The sequence below is a fragment of the Manacus candei genome, unplaced genomic scaffold, assembly GCF_025592945.1.
Source record: "Manacus candei isolate 608988 ecotype Guabito, Panama unplaced genomic scaffold, ASM2559294v1 h1tg000033l, whole genome shotgun sequence".
Taxonomy (NCBI): Eukaryota; Metazoa; Chordata; class Aves; order Passeriformes; family Pipridae; genus Manacus; species Manacus candei.
Window position 1 is genome coordinate 4109557 of NW_026138081.1, and position 19472 is coordinate 4129028.

The 19472-nt window shown below is 39.3% G+C and overlaps 1 protein-coding gene across 7 annotated transcripts in view; it reads right to left on the reverse strand.

Annotated features, from left to right (window-relative positions):
* Positions 1–188: 188 nt before the first annotated feature.
* PLEKHH1 (pleckstrin homology, MyTH4 and FERM domain containing H1) overlaps positions 189–19472 on the reverse strand; it is a 54548-nt gene continuing 35264 nt past the window's right edge. For 6 of the 7 annotated variants that reach the window (XM_051791372.1, XM_051791371.1, XM_051791370.1 and 3 more), the window contains 15 exons: positions 19345–19425; positions 18216–18395; positions 17975–18083; positions 16976–17088; positions 16138–16314; positions 15519–15616; positions 12855–13032; positions 12289–12444; positions 9563–9663; positions 7695–7836; positions 6662–6804; positions 5457–5586; positions 3808–3894; positions 3164–3310; positions 189–2850 (listed from right to left, as the gene is read on the reverse strand). In XM_051791372.1, the coding sequence (XP_051647332.1) occupies positions 2674–2850; positions 3164–3310; positions 3808–3894; positions 5457–5586; positions 6662–6804; positions 7695–7836; positions 9563–9663; positions 12289–12444; positions 12855–13032; positions 15519–15616; positions 16138–16314; positions 16976–17088; positions 17975–18083; positions 18216–18395; positions 19345–19425 (2019 nt within the window). In that variant the 3' untranslated portion in view covers positions 189–2673. Of the gene's footprint in view, positions 2851–3163; positions 3311–3807; positions 3895–5456; positions 5587–6661; positions 6805–7694; positions 7837–9562; positions 9664–12288; positions 12445–12854; positions 13033–15518; positions 15617–16137; positions 16315–16975; positions 17089–17974; positions 18084–18215; positions 18396–19344; positions 19426–19472 lie in introns of those variants that run through there. The other variant, XM_051791373.1, reaches the window with a different exon arrangement.

A 19472-nucleotide genomic window follows, 5' to 3' on the forward strand; every position in this document is an offset into this window, starting at 1 on the left:
AGGAGTGAACATCCTGTGCCCATAGTTTAGTCATCCACTGAAGCTGAGAAATCAGCAGAGAGAAACAGGAATCAGACTAGGCAGGTTTGCACTAGGTATGTGCCTGGATACCAAACACAATCTTTGTTCATTTTTGTTTACATTGAGAATATTTTGGCTTTTAAAATAGTTTCTTTCATTCTGAGAATAATACAGTTTAATTCATGATAGCTGCATTTTATTAAGAACAAACAGAAATCTCACAGTATATTCCAGGCAGCCTTCTATATACACACAGCAGTTAGGAAAACAAAGGCTTTTGTCATCTCATTCTATGCTCCATCAATAGTCAAAAGCATTGATTAAAATAAAAAACTGTTTTCTCTACCAAAGAATCATACAAAACAGATATCTACACCAGGTGGGTTGTTTGTTTGAAGACAGGTAAGCTATAAATAGGAGGGGTGTATGCATCCATCAGAGTGGGGTGGTCCCTGAAATACTCAAGTATTCGTGAATATTTTTAAGAAATAAGGAAGGAAAAGAAGTTCTGTATGTCACGCTTCTCAGTTTAAAGTGCAGTTATGGCAGAAAATGAGCTTCAGGACAGCTCCTGTTTATTTAACATCTCTGCTTCCTGTTTACCCTGGTACGAGTCTCTGAGGACATGAGTGTTAACACTGTAAGGAAATACAGCCTCTGAACTGTGAGCTGGAGACTTCTATGCCTTGAGCACCTCCAGTGCTGATGACAGCTGGGATGTCCCATGGCTTCAGCCTATTCTAAAGCAGCTTTGTCACTGGTGGGATACCAGAAGCAGGCTGCCAAACAGACCTTCAGATACAGGAGAACTTGTTAGGCACAGGTGATTGAGTGAGGAGGAGTAATACTTCATGTATTCAAACTGACATAACTATACTGAGATCACTCTGTGTGTGTATGTGTGAGAGAGAGGAAATACAAACTACTATCAGGATATATAGTCGCTTAAAAGTATCAAAGGGAAAACAAAAAAGACTAAATACCTTCTTAAAATTATTTTTGGCTCAGAAAGCTACCCTCTTCTGTACCTTCAAGGGATGGTCTTTAAATTCATAACAAGTGGCTACATTACAGTATGTGCAAATCAGGTCACTGTTCATACAATCTTTTCCTGTCTTATGTCTGCCATAGTGTTTCCATAACCCACCATGGGGTGGTTTGGGGTTGGTTTTTTGTTTGTTTGTGGATTTTTATTTATTTTTTTTTGTTTTGTATTACAAAGAGCAATTTTTGTCTGTCCCATACTCCTAATTTGTGGCTTTGCCCCCACCTAAGCATGAAACAAAAAGGTACCAGCTTGATGTATCAGCTCCCTTGTGTGCATTAGTTGGATGTTTCAAGGTTGGTGGCAGGTACTAAAACACTGGTATGGTTGGTTTGTTCATAGCTTTGTTCATAGCTTTGGTTTGCTATTACTGAATTCATTCTAGTGGTTGGGTTCACACTGTTTTAATTTGGGAAAGTTGCCCAGGAATGCATAATTATTATGAAGTTGCACATGGTACTTTTGAAAGTACAGTTATTTTTCCTTAGCTTTTTTAGAATGCTTATCAAAAGAGCTGAACGCAGGCTACGTACATTTAGATTTTTCATGAAGAATTGCTATTTTTCTTTTACTTGTTTAAACTTCAATAACCTTCTCAAAACAAAGTCCCTTTGAAACAGATAAAAAAATTAAATCTACCACAATTCTTTAGTAAAGTCAGAAGAACAGTACTTGAGTACACATTTGCTGACTACCTCCTCCTTGCTTATGGTAGCATGAAGGAAGCAGGAGTTTGAAAGGAGCAGCTTCTGTCAAGTCAGAATGGCAGACCTTATTTGGGAACAAGATCTGTTCTAGTTGCTGGAAGACAGAAAAAGTACAAAATTTTCTTGTCTTCCCTTGTCTGAGATAATGTGCAGTTTCAAACACATCTACAGTGATTAGCAGAAAGTCCTTGAAAGTGCTTGTCTAACAGTGGAGCATGGGACACATTCAGCCCTGCAGCATCAATTTAATGTTCATCTATTGCGTAGAACAGTGTCAGCTTCTAAAATGCATCAGTCCTGTAGGAGCTGACATGCTCTGACGCTGTTCTAGTCTCAGTTGTTCTGAGTCCTCAACATCTAAAGACACTAGGATTCCACTTTCATTTAAAGTTGAAAACATTCTTAAGTACCACTGAACTCTAATTCTATACCCTCTATTTCAGGCCTAATATCACCCTTGACTTGCATTGGAATTATTCTTGTCAGTTTAGTTCCTCTTCTTTCTCAGTAATGTCTTTTTTCATGTCTGGAGCAAGGACTTGGAAAGTTTCTGTCTTCTGCAAGCTGCAAATGTGAGGGATCAAAGAAAATGTATGTGTTTCTAAAGCAAAGCAGAAAGGTACAAGATGGAATAATCAGTGTAAGGAAAGAGAGCAGATGTAATGTAACTGGAGTACTGTGCAGGTAAACGACCTGAGGCATGGTATTTTGGATGGAGTGTGTCATGGAAAGGAAACTCCTGCACAGTCCCCCAAAATAACTTCCCCCTCCCCCCCAAGAGAAAGGACACTGCCTCTACCTCTAAGGAACTTTTGTCTATTATTATGGAAAAAGAATCAGAGTCCACATTAAAGTAGTGGTGTGTAACCAGAAGAATCATAGCTCATTTGGAATGAGCCCTCAGAGCAGGGTGGGCCCCTTAGTGCTTCGGGGCACAGAAGGAAAAAAGCACCGATTTTCAGTCTCCCAGAGCTTCTTAGCAGGTGTTTTGCTTTGGGAGGGCTGTGCAGAAGACAGGAGTGAAGGTGACGAGCGGTAGTTAATGTAGCTGGCAATAAGAAGTGTTGCTTCAACAATCTGGGGAAAAAAGAAAATGATTAACTGTAAGTCAACTAGAGGTAAAAGTGCCCTTTGATTTTTAGAACCTATTTGACTGCCTAACTTTTATAAATGGATTTCTCACATGGAATTGTTCAGTTTTGAAATGAAAATCTGTCTGTAAGAGTTAGGTAAAGTAAGTCTCGTGGTCAAAGGTTCCAGCTTACAAGGGATTTGTTGAATGTGTATAGCTAGTGCAGTACTCACAAGTACCAGTCCCCAGGGCTTTTACAAAACACCCAGTTCTGATGCTGCCAGCTGGAAAGAATCTCGCTTTTCATTTTGTAATTACCTTAGGAACTGCCATTGTGAAGAGGAGCTTTTCAGTGCTGTTTTTTCCAGAACTGTTTTCTTTCATTTGACTGACTACAATCATGAAGTCATCTCGACAGCCTCCAAAGGTCAGCACAGAGGAGTATGAATAAGAGACCTTCAGATGCTGCAGATAAAGAATTTGAAAAAGTCATAGTTCTGTAAAAAGACCAAAATGCCCATCATATAATAATGTATTAATTTATATTGCTGCTTCCTTGCAAGAACACCGGATCTCCAGCAGTAACAGGCACTACAGGCTCTATAGGTAACAGCTGGCAGAAAAAGCTCAAGTAACAATTGCATTTCTGGTTTTCTCCTGGCTCGCTTGATACCTCACTGATTCATAGTCCAAATTTTGTTATATCCCAGATGGTGGTAGCAAAACACACATTACTGAGATTTTGCAAAGATGTATGAGCATCTTTGCTAGCCTACCTTACACTGCAGCTGTAATTTTCCCTTGTCTATGCAGTGTTCAAACATAGCACTGACTTCCATCATCTGACTTTTACAAATTAACTTCTGGATCCATTTGAAGTTAAAGACAAACTTTTAGTGACTTTCAGTGGACTCGGGAATGTCTTTCCGGGGCAGGGTAATAAGGTATTTTTCTCAACATACCAATGTGTTATAATCCAGTATGCTGATACCATCTTCATTCACAGCTATCCAGACTGGACAGTCTTCCAATGAGGAAGGCAAAATAGGCTAGACAGAAAGAAAATTATTAATTCAGGTATTTCTTGATGACCACAGAAAGATGTTTCTGACATAAATGTTGGATTCTAAGGATAAAGTGATGATGAGAAAGAATCCTATAGGCTTACTGGTGTGACCTGGTTTGATTTTTAAGAGGGCTTTTCTCAAAATTTGGAATAATATTTTCAGATTTACTTACAATTTTCAGAGTAGTAGCACAAGAGATACAAGGATAACAAAGGCTTTGAGATTAATTGGATTCCATTGGTGTAGTTAAAATGGAAGGAAATGCTAGGACAGAGCAATAAAATGCAGCTCTGCTCTGCACGTTTTTATGCTGCTCCTGTTGGTCTGTTGGTTTCTGTAACACCAGGGCACCCAGTACCATCACATCAATGCAATTTCATTTCTTACAGAGTCTTACAGACAAATGTGCATCAATTATCTGTTAAAGATGAGTTGTGATGGCTAATGACATAAATCTTTCCTAGGAATCAGCAATTACATGGCTATTTTCATAGGCTTTGCTGCTTAACTGTTGAAAAGTTATTAAAATATGCTGATCGTCAGAAATACCAATATTATTTAAACTGTGGGTGGAACTATTCTATATTCTGATTCTTCAGCATCCATTACTTCAAATACCAGTAACTACCTCTGCTTTTACTCCTGACAGTAGAAATAATTATCTTTTCAAAAACTTTTTGTGTGTTTACTCAAGAGGTCCATTTCATCCTTAGACTTTATTCCATAACTACAGCAGCTTTGACTTCAAAGCAAGAGATATGTAACCATGAAGAAGACCTAGCTCAAGCTTCCAACAGGGGAAGTTTCTGCTGGGATGGGGAAGATAGTTAATGCCAAAATAAGATTTCTCAGACAGCCGTCATGTGCTAAGACATCAGTTCAGGCAAGGGAGATAGGTACAGAGCTCTAGCCTGAGATTGACTGAGGGATGGACAAGCTCCTGGGAGAAGTATTCTCTCCAGATATTCTTTGTTCTCCTACTGATGCCTGTGGGCTGGCAGCTTACCCAATACATGCTTCAGCTTTTGTTTCTGCAGCAGGACACTAGCAGTGTTTGCCTCTCTCATGTGGCAAGGAAAGCATCCAGCTCTGTGTCAAGCAGAGAACAGGACTGAAATACCCATTGTCCTTATAGCTAGCATCAGCTGCCAGGTGTGACTTATGGGGGACTCTTCCCTTCCCATGGTGGTATGTAAATAGTATTTTTTAAACTATCACTGCAGCTGTGCTGACCAGGGAAATTCCTGCCTAAGCAAGCTTTGGCAAGGTTTGTAAGGACAGGTAGTACTCTGTATCACGATCAACTGACACAGGCACGGAACCTTCAGTATTTATTTACTGAACGCTAGCAACCCCTAGTGTTTAGAACATACTTGCCTGCCTTCTTTTTCAACCTATGTGGTACCAGAGCTGTTTCTTCAGAACAGAGTATTGTTCAATTTTTTCCTTTCCTGAAGTAGCAGCATTTTCAACCCAGAGATTGTAGGTATATTTCTGCTCAGCTAGTTCACTCTTGGCAACAGAAAAAGGTGTGGTCCAGTTACCTTAGCAGCAAATATTTTGGCTCCAAAGAGAGGCCATTTCCGGGCCACCGTCAAATAAATTCGAATGCATTCTGGTGGAGAGCATCCCTGCAGCACCATCCACTTCATTGCCAGCCTGTCTGTCAGTTGCCTTTCAGAATCCAAAATACAAGACAGTATTAGTTACTAATGTTTTCCAAGGAAAGGTGTGTAAAATTATAACAGTTAATAGATGTACCTCTTTACTCCAAAAGGGCTCTTCTACACAGCTCTTACAGACAAGGCTGTTAGCACTATCAGTTAAAAGGATTGTACAACATGAGTTTATTTTAGCATTTTCTCTACTTCCATAGTTTTTTTTATTACTAGTTATACCATAATGCCCAGGAATCCTACTCACATATGGGTTGCTCACTGGTGTATATATTAAACAACTGTAACTACAAACACTGGGTCAGGTGTTATAGTAAAACCCTGCAGAGCTTGTCTTCATATCCAGTTACACTCTTGCCTTCCTCATACCTTGCTGTAGTATGCTCTATATGGAATGGCAGTATATATTAACTCACTCTTGATTTGGCTCACTAGGGTGGTTTGGTAGCTACCTCACTACATGCAGATGGAATTTGCTCCCAAAAGGAGGTAACTGTGTTAGCTACACCACTGCATTCCTAAGTAGCTTAGGTTCTGGAATAAAACCATTCTCTCACTTTAAAACAGAAAAATCCGAGACCCGTGGCAGCATCTGAATTCTGTACTTGAGCTCTCTGCATTGTGTGTGAGAATTTCCAAGTCAGAACATCAAAAAGCCCTACCAAAATATGTCCTATCAGAATTACTGCATGGCCTGAAGCAACTCATATATGCTGGCACTATGACTCATTGCAAATGTTAGGCATCTGGATTCAATCGACACTTGGGGAAAGGGTAAAACAAAAACTCAGGAAGAGAATTCATCCTAGGCTTAGGTTAATTTGTTGGAACTGAGATGCCTAATTTGGAAGTGAAAGACATAAACTTCTTGTCTAGGGGAAAATTAGTTGGTGATTTGGCTATTTTTGTATTAGTTTTTCTTTTAAGGGAACCTTTTCCTGACACTTGTGTTTTGTTTAAGTTTCTACATCAAATAATCTTGACAGGGCTCCTTGAAACTACTTAAATATAAGACAGAATTTTGCAAGTAAAAGCTGTTTTCAGTGCAAAGTTTTGAAGAACCAACAATTTACCTGAGCTGTTCAGGAGTAATGTTTTGCTTGTAGTGTTTGGGGTAGAATTTATCTAAGACCTGATGGAGAAGATGCTGCATTTTTAATTGTGATGTTCCCCCAGGACTTGAAGATCCTGATCGATCCAAATCCCCATATTCCACCTAAGACAACATTATTATTTATAGTGCAACAGAACTATGGTGTTTTTAATGCACTAGAACATTCCATGAATTCCCATACCAATAACTACTGTGTTTATTAGTCATGCAAAAAGATATAGTTAGGCTGGGGAATTTTGTTTACAGATTTACCATAGTAAATATATACAAAAAAGAACTACTGAGAACATGACTGCCCAAGGAATTATTTACTGATCTAAGAAAGTGAAACAAGATCTCAGCCAGATACTTGTAAGGAGACACATCTGTATAACTGCCAGGCTTTGGGAGTTAATTTCAACTGGCCAATTAAAACAACAGCATATTTGGACCACATGCCCAGGTTATTAATCTCAGTTTACACTGCTTCAACAAATACAACAATCAGTTTCAGCTCAGTAAGAAATTATTATCCTGCTTATCACGGCCACAACCCACATTGTGTGTTTTATGTGGTAAAATGCTAAATGCAAACCTGGAGGTCTAATGGAGGATCCTACAACATGCTCATCCTGAGTAAGAGGGTATTGGCAGTGCAACAGAGAAAGTTTTTACTCTTAATGGAATTCTAGCAGTGGTATTCTAGTAGTGGTACTATTTCCAGATCTCTGCTAAGGTACTAATTGGAGCAGTTTAGGTGATATTCCAGCCTTGCTGTTTTTTCCAATATTTTTCTTGAGAAGTAAAGGACAGGCACTCCTAGAGCAAATTTCCCTACAGCAAAAGGTGTTCTAACATATGTATACTGGTATAATGTATTTGGCATGATGCATCTCTGTATGTGTGGTAAGCATAAGCACTTTTGATGTAAAAGGTAACTGCTTAGTCAAAGATACTCAGTGTACAGCTGAAGGAAGACAAAAGAGAGGATTTCTGCCCACAGCCACACTCACCTGAGCCATCAGAGCCACCATTTCCAGAGCTAATTCCTTATTAACAGGAAACCTTCCATTGGCTATTTCATTGCTGACTTGGAAGGCCAGCAGCAACCGCTCACGGTCTGTCTCACCTTTGGCCTGGCTCCGAAAATATAGTCTAAAAAGTAGAGATGATTGTAAAGGTAAAAAGACATAGTGAACTGAAAGTACAGCTGGGAACTTTAATCAAGGTGAGGCAAAATAAAAGTGGGTTATTCTTTTTTTTATTGAGGGGGTACTGGACAGATTTGGAAGCTGAGATGCTTACATTACGAGCAAAATTTGGGCAAGGAGGCTTGAAACAGCCTTTCTAGCTTTGGAAGCTCTTTGAATTCTGTAAGCCAACCACTTCTAGACAGTGAACCCTTATTAAACACAGTGTCCATTGGTCCCCATCAAGCACAGACAGGTGATCTTTAAGTTATGGCCTTCTGTGCTTATCACAGAAAAGAGAACTACCTCTGCTCTACATGTATAAGTTTCTACAAGACAGCCTTGTAGACTTGCCACGTTGGATTTGACCATTTACACTGAAGACTTATTAAAAAAGTCTTCAGTTTGCTTCAGCAGGAAATAAGAGACTCAGCAGGCTTTATTTCAAAACATGCTTGTACATCAAAGTTTCCTACTATTTTTTATTCCATCCACACTTGCAATTTTTTTGATGTGGTATAGCAAGATTACTAATGGAGGTTAAGACACCAGTTTGGAGAATGCTTCCCAGAACCATTCCTTATGCATGCCAACTTACAGTGCATACCACCTAATTCAAATGTTAATTTAAAGCTGCATCTATGGCTATCTATTCCACAATACTGCATGAGATATTAATTCCAGTGGATCAGTTTGTTTATTTTTATGTCACTTTGAGATTAACAACGCCATTAGGACCATATTGACCTGACACATTTCTTATCAGAGTCTCTGGTATTAGAACAGCCCAACCTTGGAAATACCTTATCAAAACATCCTTGCCATCCAGTCTGGGCACATTCCAGTCCAACAAAATAATATTTGTTTCACGCCTGAAACAAATACTGCTTTCAAGGTCAAAAGCAGTAATTTCTGCTTCCACCTCTATTATACCAACTAACAAAGTTCACAGAAATTTGTTTCCACTATTACAGTAAACAAAATCTTCATATGTTTAATACAGAACTTTGTCTCTTTTCAGTTTTGGAGTAGCCTTTGTTTTGCCTGCACAGAGGATTCAAATGCAGAACACCATTCCTTGTTCTCGTACAGCTCTTGACTCAGTGTAATTCAGAATTCTTGTCTGTATTATGTGATGAACTTGTTCCAGTTTTTTATTTAGATCTTTGTCTTGTACTTCGCTTCTCTACTGTCTTTCATCATCTAACTTTTAACATTTCTTTCTTTATAAAGTTTGGGCACTGCTACTACGTCTCTTCTACAACTCATGTGATTTAGAACATTGTTTTGTATCTTTTTCATCTTTGTGATTGTTCACTTAATTGCAAGTTTCAGCATATTTGTTTTCACTAGTGATTTTTCCTCTAGGTCTCTCACATTATTTAATTATGTTTTAGGATCTAGGCAAATGAAATTGTCCAAGTATGTCTTATTGTACTAGAGCCAGTTCTTAACTCTTTTTAAGTCTATTCTGCTATTGCAAAGTGGTTTGGGTTTTACCTCTAGGCCATAAGCTTTTGTATATGTAACACACAAAATTCATCACATCTCATGTAGGTTTTAAATGCATCTTAGCTAAAATAGTTTTGGCACTAATGATACTATAAGTTTACTGGTCATCTACAGAGATATATGCAGTCTAGAATATTTTATTAACAGCACTAGTGAGGCCACCTAACAAACAACAGTACCTGTTCTTATAGGTCAACTTCACAATTCTTGTGCCACCTTCGTATTTCCCAGGGTGCAATTCTTTTAAGGCTTGTTCCCATTTAGAAATGACATCACAGATCTTTAAAAAATATGAAGGAGAGAGGAGACACAAACTGAGATGAGATGTATAGCCAAGGCTTGAGGGGAAAGTAAGTGAATGAAGTGTTGTGGAACACAGAAGATTAAAGAAACAGACTGGATCAGCATAAACACAGCCAAAAGTGACAAAACACCTTTTTCTGTTACACAATATGTAAAAATTAAAGCATTCCAACTGAAAACTCCAGCTCTACTGTGCAGGGGGGCATGTTTAAATGAATTGTGGTCTGGTAGTAACTCTTGTGGTTATGTCTACATTAGCAAATAGCAAAGCTCAGGAGGAGCAGGTACGCACAGAGAAACACCCATTCCTAAATCTCTATGCCCACACTATATGAGTTTTAAAGGATTTTTCACTGGATTAGCTTTAGTCTGATTAAGTGACCTGAAAGCTCACTACTATTTTGGGTCACACCTTCCAGTTCATATTTCACATAAAAGGAATCAATTTCATGCTCTCAGGTTACTCCTTAATGTGACTCAAAGTGTGGTTAATAGGAATCATTGGTAGGTTTGCTTCAGAAGTGCCCTCCCAAGCTAGACTAAAGCACTAATGTATCCTCTGAACAGTAGCTGTCTACACGCATGGCTAAACCAAACCCTTGGATGCAAATGTCCAAACTTTGGTCCTGGATTCCAACTTTGTAACTCAGACATATTTTTAGTAATAACATGGTTAATTTCTTTAGTTCCATTCAGCTCCTATTGGTTATTCCAGTCCTTTTCTAAGTGGTTTAATGAAGACCCCTACTTCTCTTTTGATGGCATCTCAATAAAAGGAATGTGAACATAAGAATCCACATGAAATACATAATCAGATCTCTAAACCTCTCTTAAGAAGCTATTGAGATTGCCTCGGCAAGTAAATAATAACTAGTAAAAGTAATGCCTTTGATTGTCTCAAGCTCCTCTGATACCTCATCTCTCTAGATGGTGGTCCAATTACAAGCAAAGCTCCAGATTATCTGATCTATATCAGGCCATGAAAGTAAATAATTATTTTGCCAAATAATTTGGCACTGTCTGTGGCAGTTTCCTTTTCAAATCATCTAATTCAAAGTTATTGGTATCTTCTCCCTCTGTCACCTAATGTGAGATTTTACACTGTGTAGCACTGATTGTTTAAGTTCCATAGAGGTATCAGTCTATTCAAAGTTGCCACTACAACTATTCTTCCATCAATTCTGTATGACAAATTATTCTCCCGGATTTGTACCAAAATCTGATGTGTCTCATTCATGGTGGCTAGCCTACTCAATTAAGGCAGTCATTCAGCTGCAGTATGGGTAAAAATCTCCATATGAAAGACACAGATGTTAATACTTCATCTGCTTTGCTTCTTCCTTGATCGGAGGCACTCTACTCTCAAGCCATACTCAGCAGAGCTTTCTGTGCTAAGTGCACTCATCAACAGTGAAAGCCTGAGTTATCTGGAGACAGCAAGGGGATACTTCATAATCCAGTAGATGGAATTTATGTAGACATGCCAAAAGATTCACAGCCTAACATAAATTTGTCTCAATTAAGAGTGTCACATTTGATGTCGGTTGTGATATCATGCTCATGCTGACTAGTTCAGTCATATTTCAATTTTGTCAAAGACAAATTAAACTTTAATATGTGCTAAAATCTGAGTTACAGACTTTTTAAAAATTGACCAATTTATCATCTACTAAAATTAGAACTTGCTTTGTATTAAGAAGTATATCAGATTAGACTGAGCTAATTATAGGATCACCGGATCATTTAGATTGGAAAAGACCTTTAAGATCTGCAAGTCCAACCATTAATCCAGCACTGCCAAGTCCATCACTTAACCATGTCCCCAAGTGCCACATCTACATGTCTTTCAAATTCCTCCAAATACTACCACTTGCCTGGACAGCCTATTCCAATGCTTGACAACTCTTTCACAGAGAAGTTTTGCCTAATAGCCAATCTAAATCTCCCCTGGAGCAACTTGAGGCCATTTCCTCATCCTGTCACTTGTTACTTGGGAGAAGAGACCACCCCCACCTCCCTACAGTCTCCTTTGAGGTAGTTGTAGAGAGCAATAAGGTCCCCCCTTAAACCTTCTTTTCTCCAGGCTAAATGACCACAGCTCCCTCAGCCACTTGTCATATGACTTACCCTCCAGACCCTTCACCAGCTCCATTGCCCTTCTCTGGACACAGTCCAGCATTTCAATGTCTTTCTTGTAATGAGGGGCCCAAAACTGAGCAGAGTACTTGAGGTGCAGCCTCACCAGTGCCAAATCTCTTCCCTGGTCCTGCTGGCCACACTACTTATGATACAGGCTAGGATGCCACTGGCCTTCTTGGCCACCTGGGCACACTGCTGGCTCATGTTCAGCTGGCCATTGACCAAGACCCCCAGACCCTTTTCCCCTGGGTGGCTTTCCAAGCCACTCTTCCTGTAGGGTTGCATGGGGTTGTTGTGACCCAAGTGTAGGAATTAGTATCTCATCTGTGAATATTAATCTAGATAGACGATATCCAACTTTATTTGATCTTGATTCATTAAGAAAAAATTATTAGCTATTTAGCAGTTTATTAACCATTTGGCAATTTGTATACTGAAGGTAGTGGAGGGGAAAAATAAATACCTTCATGTTGCCCTGCAAACAATGTTCCAGATTCCTGCCAGAAGGATCATCTGTGAAGAGAGAAAATCCCATGTGGGATGGCTTCCTCATTCCTGTCTCCTGGTTGAGTCGCTGGATGAATTCATCAACTGTTGAAGAACCATCAAAACCTATAACCTGCAATGAAAGAGGAACTAACTGAGGATACAAGAAAAATTCAAGAAACATGACACTGATGGGTATCACAACTAACAAAGGCTGGTTTTCTACAGATTAATGTCTCAGGATTAACTGCCAGCTCCAGTGACAGCACTATTGTCTCCCTTCACACTGCATTCTTTCCCATATTGAGACACTTTTGACATCTGTCCATTTTCCTCAGCTATCTTTTCTTCCTAAGACCTGTAGAGCTGGGGCTGAATTCCTTTCATTTTCTCAGGGAAAACAGCTAAAGTGACAAGGAGGAGAAGTAATGTCTATCTCCCAATATCCAATATGTGTAATTACCATGGTTCCACCCATATGAAGGAGGCAGGTTATGGTGCAGTCCTCTAGTGCCCAGAAGAAGGGCAGCTGTGGTGGCTCACCTGGTAGGTTCCATTCATGAAGTGCACTGGGATGCTGAAGGGGAGTGAGTGGTGGTAGGGATTTCTTAGCAGGATGGACACAATCTCCATCCGGGAGGGCTTGGCTTCCCGCTCTCCAGCCTGCACCGTGCGGTCTACTGATCTCTGGCAGTAGATGGCATACTTGCCTATTTCACTCCTAGGTGAAGAGGTGGAGAAAAACATGAACATGCTCTAAGTGCCATGTTCTCTTCAATTTCCCATGTCATGACAAAGCATTCCTCCCTCAGGCTTTTTCTCAAGCAAAGATATATCTCTGTGCAGGTGTACTGTTCATCTCAACAGACTAACAGCTCAAGTGAAAAGCTACAACACAAACCTGAGCTCCAAGGACCTGTAAAATTAAGGTAGACAATGGACTCTCCAGGAAGCACAAGAGCATTCCCTACTTCTAGGTGGACTGGACATAGTATAGGAATATTCTCTTCTGTACCCTATTGCCACCATAGTATCCGTTAAGCCAAGACTTGTTCACCCTCAAACTCGCTGTCATGCCAGTGGAATTTAGTTACTATTATATCAAATCCTGGTAAATATTAATAATAGATTGTAATGCATTAGTCTTACAGGATTACACAAGTTGTATTTATCAATTTACATGGTTATACAAATTATAAGTTCCATGTATTAACCCTATCTGCCAGTCAAGAGACTTGACAGAGATTCAAAGCAAGCTTAGATTTGTTGATAGTTCAATAAAGGATAGGTATAGTTTACTGCCTACTAAAGAGAGTGCTCCATTGAACAGCACCAAAAAAATGTGTCTCTAAAGCCAAGCAGGAACGATCAATTATACCTTTTAAAAAATGTTAAGAATGTATACACTGAATAAGTTTTGAAATGGAAGGACTTATATAGATTTATAATCGTGCTATTACTTTGCGGGGGAAACTAATCCCATTCAAGATGCCCTTAGCAGCTCAGTACATGATTAAACCTCTGGTTAAATCCCTGCAAGCAATATGGAAGTCAGGAGTTCTGGCTTTTCACTGTAGCAATGTATTGCTTACCTCCCCAGTAATACGTTTGGACAATTTTCAAATAGAGAATCTTGCTTCAACAAGAACCTGTTGTGTCTGGCTTCCAAATGCTCCTGAGCCCTGTTGTCTTCTCACCTAGAACTCTGCCCCACTTTGCTTCCTCTTTAAGAGACTGGATATACTCTAAGGTCACCTTTCATGAAAAACAATACCTAGAATTAAGATCTAGTATAAGTCTAGACCATAGACATTATGCAGTGTAAACACTCGAGTATCTTGCTTTGCTGTGGGAAACAGAAAGTATATCTATTTAACTAGTCAAGAAACAGCCAAAGAGACATATGTATTCCTAGAGCTAGGCAGAAGGAACCAAGCTGAGTCATACTTAGCAACTGCTCTGAATCTAATGTAAACTACAGATGCGTATAGACACGTTTTCATATAATTTCTGGTTTTTTTCTAGCCCTAATAATTGTTTCATAGCTGGATTGTGTAAATAAATTTCCTCTTTGCTTCTGCTTAGAGGATATTTGTTGATGAAGGTACTTTTGGGCTAAGAACCTGGTAGACCATCAGCATAGTAATGTTTGAAACTGATTAAATAGAGCAGTTTCACAGAGCCCAGCACATCCTTATGAAATTCAATAGTCCTCCACAGCAGCTTCACTACTGGATTGAATGGGCCAGTCTGGGAGCTGGTAATGCACACAGGTTTGAAGAGATGGTTTCTAATCCTACACAAAAGATCCCTAACATGTTGTCTTAGCAAACAGAGAGAGAACCTGAACATTGAGGAGTGCCCCATATCCATATTTTCACTTTTGAGAAGAAACTGCAAATGTGAGGCAGCATATAAGAAAATAAAAAAGACTTGATAGGAGGACACAGATTTCTCTGCAGTGCTGGGAAACTTGTGGCTTGAGTTCCAAGGCAGACTTAGAATTATTATTAGAATATGAATATTTGTTTGAAAGGAAACAACTCTTTTACCTATGGCTTAACAAGAGTATATTATTGCAACAGACAACTAGACATCTCCATCTGTGACCTTCCCCCTAAGGACACAGTGAGATATGTTGAAGATGAGACCAGCATGGAAACAAACTAAGAGCACAGCATGACAATGGAGAAAAAGTTACTGCCCTTACTGTAGATCTAGTACTGTTTTCTTTCAAGGGAAAATGGCAACAGAAAGCACTTATTTCAGTTTTGTTAGTTTTTCCTAACTTTTTACAGTTTTCTGAGATGTCTTCTGCCTCACTTTTGTTCTGTCAGTATGCCTGCTAATCTGACAGCAGTATGTTATCACCTAATATTTGAATAATTCATTCTAAATAATTACTTTGATCTGTCTTTTATCAATAAAAGAAAGTTACTGCATTAGGAAAACATGTCCCTATGTAGCTCCAGTTATATCTGCAAAAAGTTCTTTTGCAAATATAGGTCACTCTGTTTTGTGAACTAGCTTAGTCTAAGTGACAAATTAATGTGAATGACTGAAGGGACACAGCTTTATACCACTGGAAACCTGTCCTCTCTCTCAACATGTTTTTGCAGGTGTGTGTTACAAATGCTTCCCTCTTTATTTGTTGTGGATGCAAAAGGCAGTTGGCTTAGCAGAAGAAAATGCTGTTGCAGTCCTTACCTGGGGTCTGCATGTCGCTGCAAGTGCTGTTTGATGTACCAGAGGAAGTGATGTTGAGGCAGGAATAGAGGAGCACATAAAGCAAGGAGTTGCCAGCACTGTGAACATAAAACTGGATATCATCCTTGTTTTGTATTTTGCTTCAAATTAGACCCATTATTCTTTAACCTGAATTTAATTTCTCATTTGAGCTGGGAATATGATAAATGAGTATGCCCATTCATACTGTAACTTATTTATTTAATTTATCCAGTAATTATAGTGCAAAATTCAGATTTCATGCTTAATAGTAATATTCACGATTTGTGTTCTGTTGATTATCTAAAATGGAAGACAAAATTAATAACATGTGACAGTTATAGTTAGCCAACACAAGCTATGAATTTTGATTCTGAATATGGTCTGAACAGACCATTTGCAACTGGTAAATGGTTACATTTAAACTAAAACTTATTTTGTACATGGTTACATTCTTAGTGTTTTTCTGTGCACACCAATGCTGAGATTCTCCTTCCTCTAGCGCACCTTTAGCGCTAGCACAATTTTGTGAGAACCAGTCCCATTGCTAATTATTAAAAACAAGGAATTAAATAGCAGTATTTGCAGAAGAGGAGCTGACCTGAATGACTGAGTGGTTCTGGGGTTGTCGGCAGCTGGTCTGTTTAACAAGTTGACAGTAAATTTCGTTCTGCAGCTCAGTGTGGGTCAAGCAGACCTGCAGTGCCGTCTGGGCAAGCGACACGTGGTAATCAATAGAGGATGCCTCCACGGGAACGTTGATGAACAGCTGACAGGACTGTAAAAGAATGGAAGTTAGTCAATGCCATGAATACAGCAACTCTTCTCTGGTGCTTTCCAGGCCAGGTTCTTCAGATGCGTTACAGACAATTAAATAACCTTGAGAGGAGGAAGGAGAATCAATACTTAATTCCTATTCCTACCTCTTCAATTATGGCAACTAGAAAATTCACTCAACTTCCCCCAGTCTGAAGAACTTACAAGTCAGCAAGAGAATCAAGGGGAAAATGTGCTTTCTGCCTTCCATGCCTGTGCTTTACCTTGCTCACACTGTCCAGTCCTACTGCTGATCTTATACTTGTAGAGTGCAAAAATGCAATCTCCAGTGGCTTCACCACTGGTCTTACTGAGTTTGCCAGTAAACTGTTTCTATTTCCTTCAATCCAAGTACTGGAGAGGAAAGAGGAAGATAAAGCTAACTTTGAAGGATAAAGTTTGTGGGGACAGTACTCCTAAACCCAGATTACACACAAAAAAAATTAAACCTCCAAAGAATGAATAACACCTAATATTCAACTATCCTATTGTAATTAAATAACCCAGCAAGCTTGTCTAAAACAACCAATAGTGACAGTAAATGTGAAAACATGACCAAATACTGTTGTTGCCCCAACAACAGAGCAAAATAACTGAAAATCATGCAATGTCCCTTTAAGTACCTTAAAAAGTTTCAGAGCTTCAGTCTGCAGAGCCTCCGATGGCAGAGTGGTGAGGGATGTGTGCAACCCGTCTTTACTGTAGCACAACATAGGATGTTTCCACAGAGGAGAATCTGAGGTAGGAGATGGGCAAAAACATGCAGTGTCAGAAACAGAAGAAAGACAACAGTGCCGATGTTGACAAGGAGCCTTGCTGAAACGGCAGAGCACCCAAGGAAGCAGCACTGCACTAGGCCATGTTATTTGGTGACACTTCACTGCTTTCAGCAAAGCCTGCCATAGATAAGGAGTCACCGGCAGCATTAGCCATCAGCAGAAAGTATTGCCATCCTCAACTGTGCTACGTCAGATCTTCTCATCAGCTCTTCTGGTAAGAAGCTGTTCAGCTGTGTGTTCAAACCAGAGACACAAACCCTGCCAGGGCAGCTGCCTGCTGGTGTTGTTCTTTTTTAGTGCAAGTCCCTGTTCAACAGTAAGCAAGGTTCACATATAGGTCCAGGAATATGTGAGTGTGCAGGAAAAGAGGATTAAGTACGAATGCATAGGTTAATACATATTTGAGAACATGGTGCATAAATACACATGCATGAGCACGTATCAAAGATGAGGAGGAACAGACAAACATGGATGTGTGTGTAAGGGTTTATACATGCAGACAAACAGATGTGAAGGTAATTGTGTGTGAGTGTATTTAGAGGAAAGAGCATGTGTTTGTATGGTCAAGATTCCCTGGAAAGGAAAATCAAGACCAACAGAACCAAGAAAAAAAAAAAACCTCCTTTATGTTCATTTGAATTAACATTACATACATTTCAGAGGCTTTGATAAATGATGTGACAATGAGATGGACTTGTCTGGGAACTAGGGGAGAAGGACATTATATAATATGATGTACTACTGAAATCCCCTTCCCTCACCTTTGGCTGGATTAACACTGAAAGTTGAAATTACTCTTCTTAATGCTTTGCTACCATGGAAGAGTTTGTGGTTTCTACTTACTAGGGTCTCCCTCTGCATCCAGTAGTTTTCCAATGAGTTGCTCGTATGATGTGCCCACTGTGGCATTTCTGCTACCAGCTGCAACAGTCAGATGGTACAGCCAGGTATTCTAGGCATAAAGATGAGAACAGTGTGGGTCAATTCAGACCTCTTTTCTACAAACAGGTTCAGCCTGTATGACTCCCTTGTTCACTATTACCAAACAGACTCTTCTCTCCAAAAAAAAGACTGTCTTTTATACCTTCTCCTGTTTGGTGCGGATGAGTAAGTATGTGGGACTCTGGTCCTGTGGGTGAATCACCAGTGTACAGTGGGATGAGAGAAATCCTCCACCAGTGGCTTCATAATCCTCATCAGAGTCACAGGAACGGTCTACTTCTTCCACTTTGGACTCACGCATAGGCAGATGCCCTAGGGGACACTATAAGGAGCAGAAGTGAGTTAGATAAGTGTAGCTAGAGCAGAAGTGAGTTAGATAAGGGTAGGTAATCTTCCAGTATAGGCAGGGAATACTGGGAAAGAAAAGCCAGATCAAAATGTTGGCAGTTCTGTAAAATGTAAGGGATAAATAATAAATTCGGTGTTTAGCTAATGTAATCTTGCATTTCTATAGAATCTCTTCTCTTTCATAAAGTGTGACACTTAGAAAGTATGCCACTACTTTTATTATTTTTCTTGGGAGAGCATCTACAGGTCAGAATGAGAATATGCAAATAAAAAGATGGCTTTTCCCATAAGGTACTGTTTTCTTCCCATTACACTTGATGTCAGTTACTCAGTATCTTGAGCCATTGTTTTCTGATCCTGGTCAGACTTTCTGCTTGCTAATGGAAAATTAGTACTTCTAAAATTACATAAGTAAGTAGATTAAGATAAAGAGAAGATATATGCTGTGCTAACTCTGGAGGTCAACCCCAAATATGAACAGTATTTCTTGATATTCTAAAACTTGGGTTTTGAGATCACCAGGACAAAGCAATGTACTATTGGCCCAAGCTTCCAGAAATGGAAGGACATTCTACTAACTAAATGACCCCCCTTTTCCCATATTGTTGCTATTAATTTTCATGACAGTATGCAGATATATCAGCTGCTGTATTAAAGTCTGCTTTAAAGGCTTGACAAGACCAAATGTAGAAAGTGATAAACAAGATATACAGTGATATGAGAAAGTTCAATCACTTGCCTTTTAAGTCTGCTGTCATTCTAGTTTAAAAAAAAAATAAAATCAGAGAAAATATTGATTTTCTTTGGAAAAGTACAACCAAGGAAGAGCTTGAAGCATGAGACACACAAGCAGTAAAAGGAAAGAAAGATTCATGAGAAATGTGGAAAGAGAGTTCAGAAATAAAAATGGGAAAAGGAATTACTTTATCTTCATGATTTCGATAGTAGTAGAAAGTTTTTCCAATCAGTGCACACCAGACCAGCTTAGAGTGACCATGCTTGACCTGTAAGGAGGACAAAGAAATACATGCTTTTAACATCAGCAGTGTTG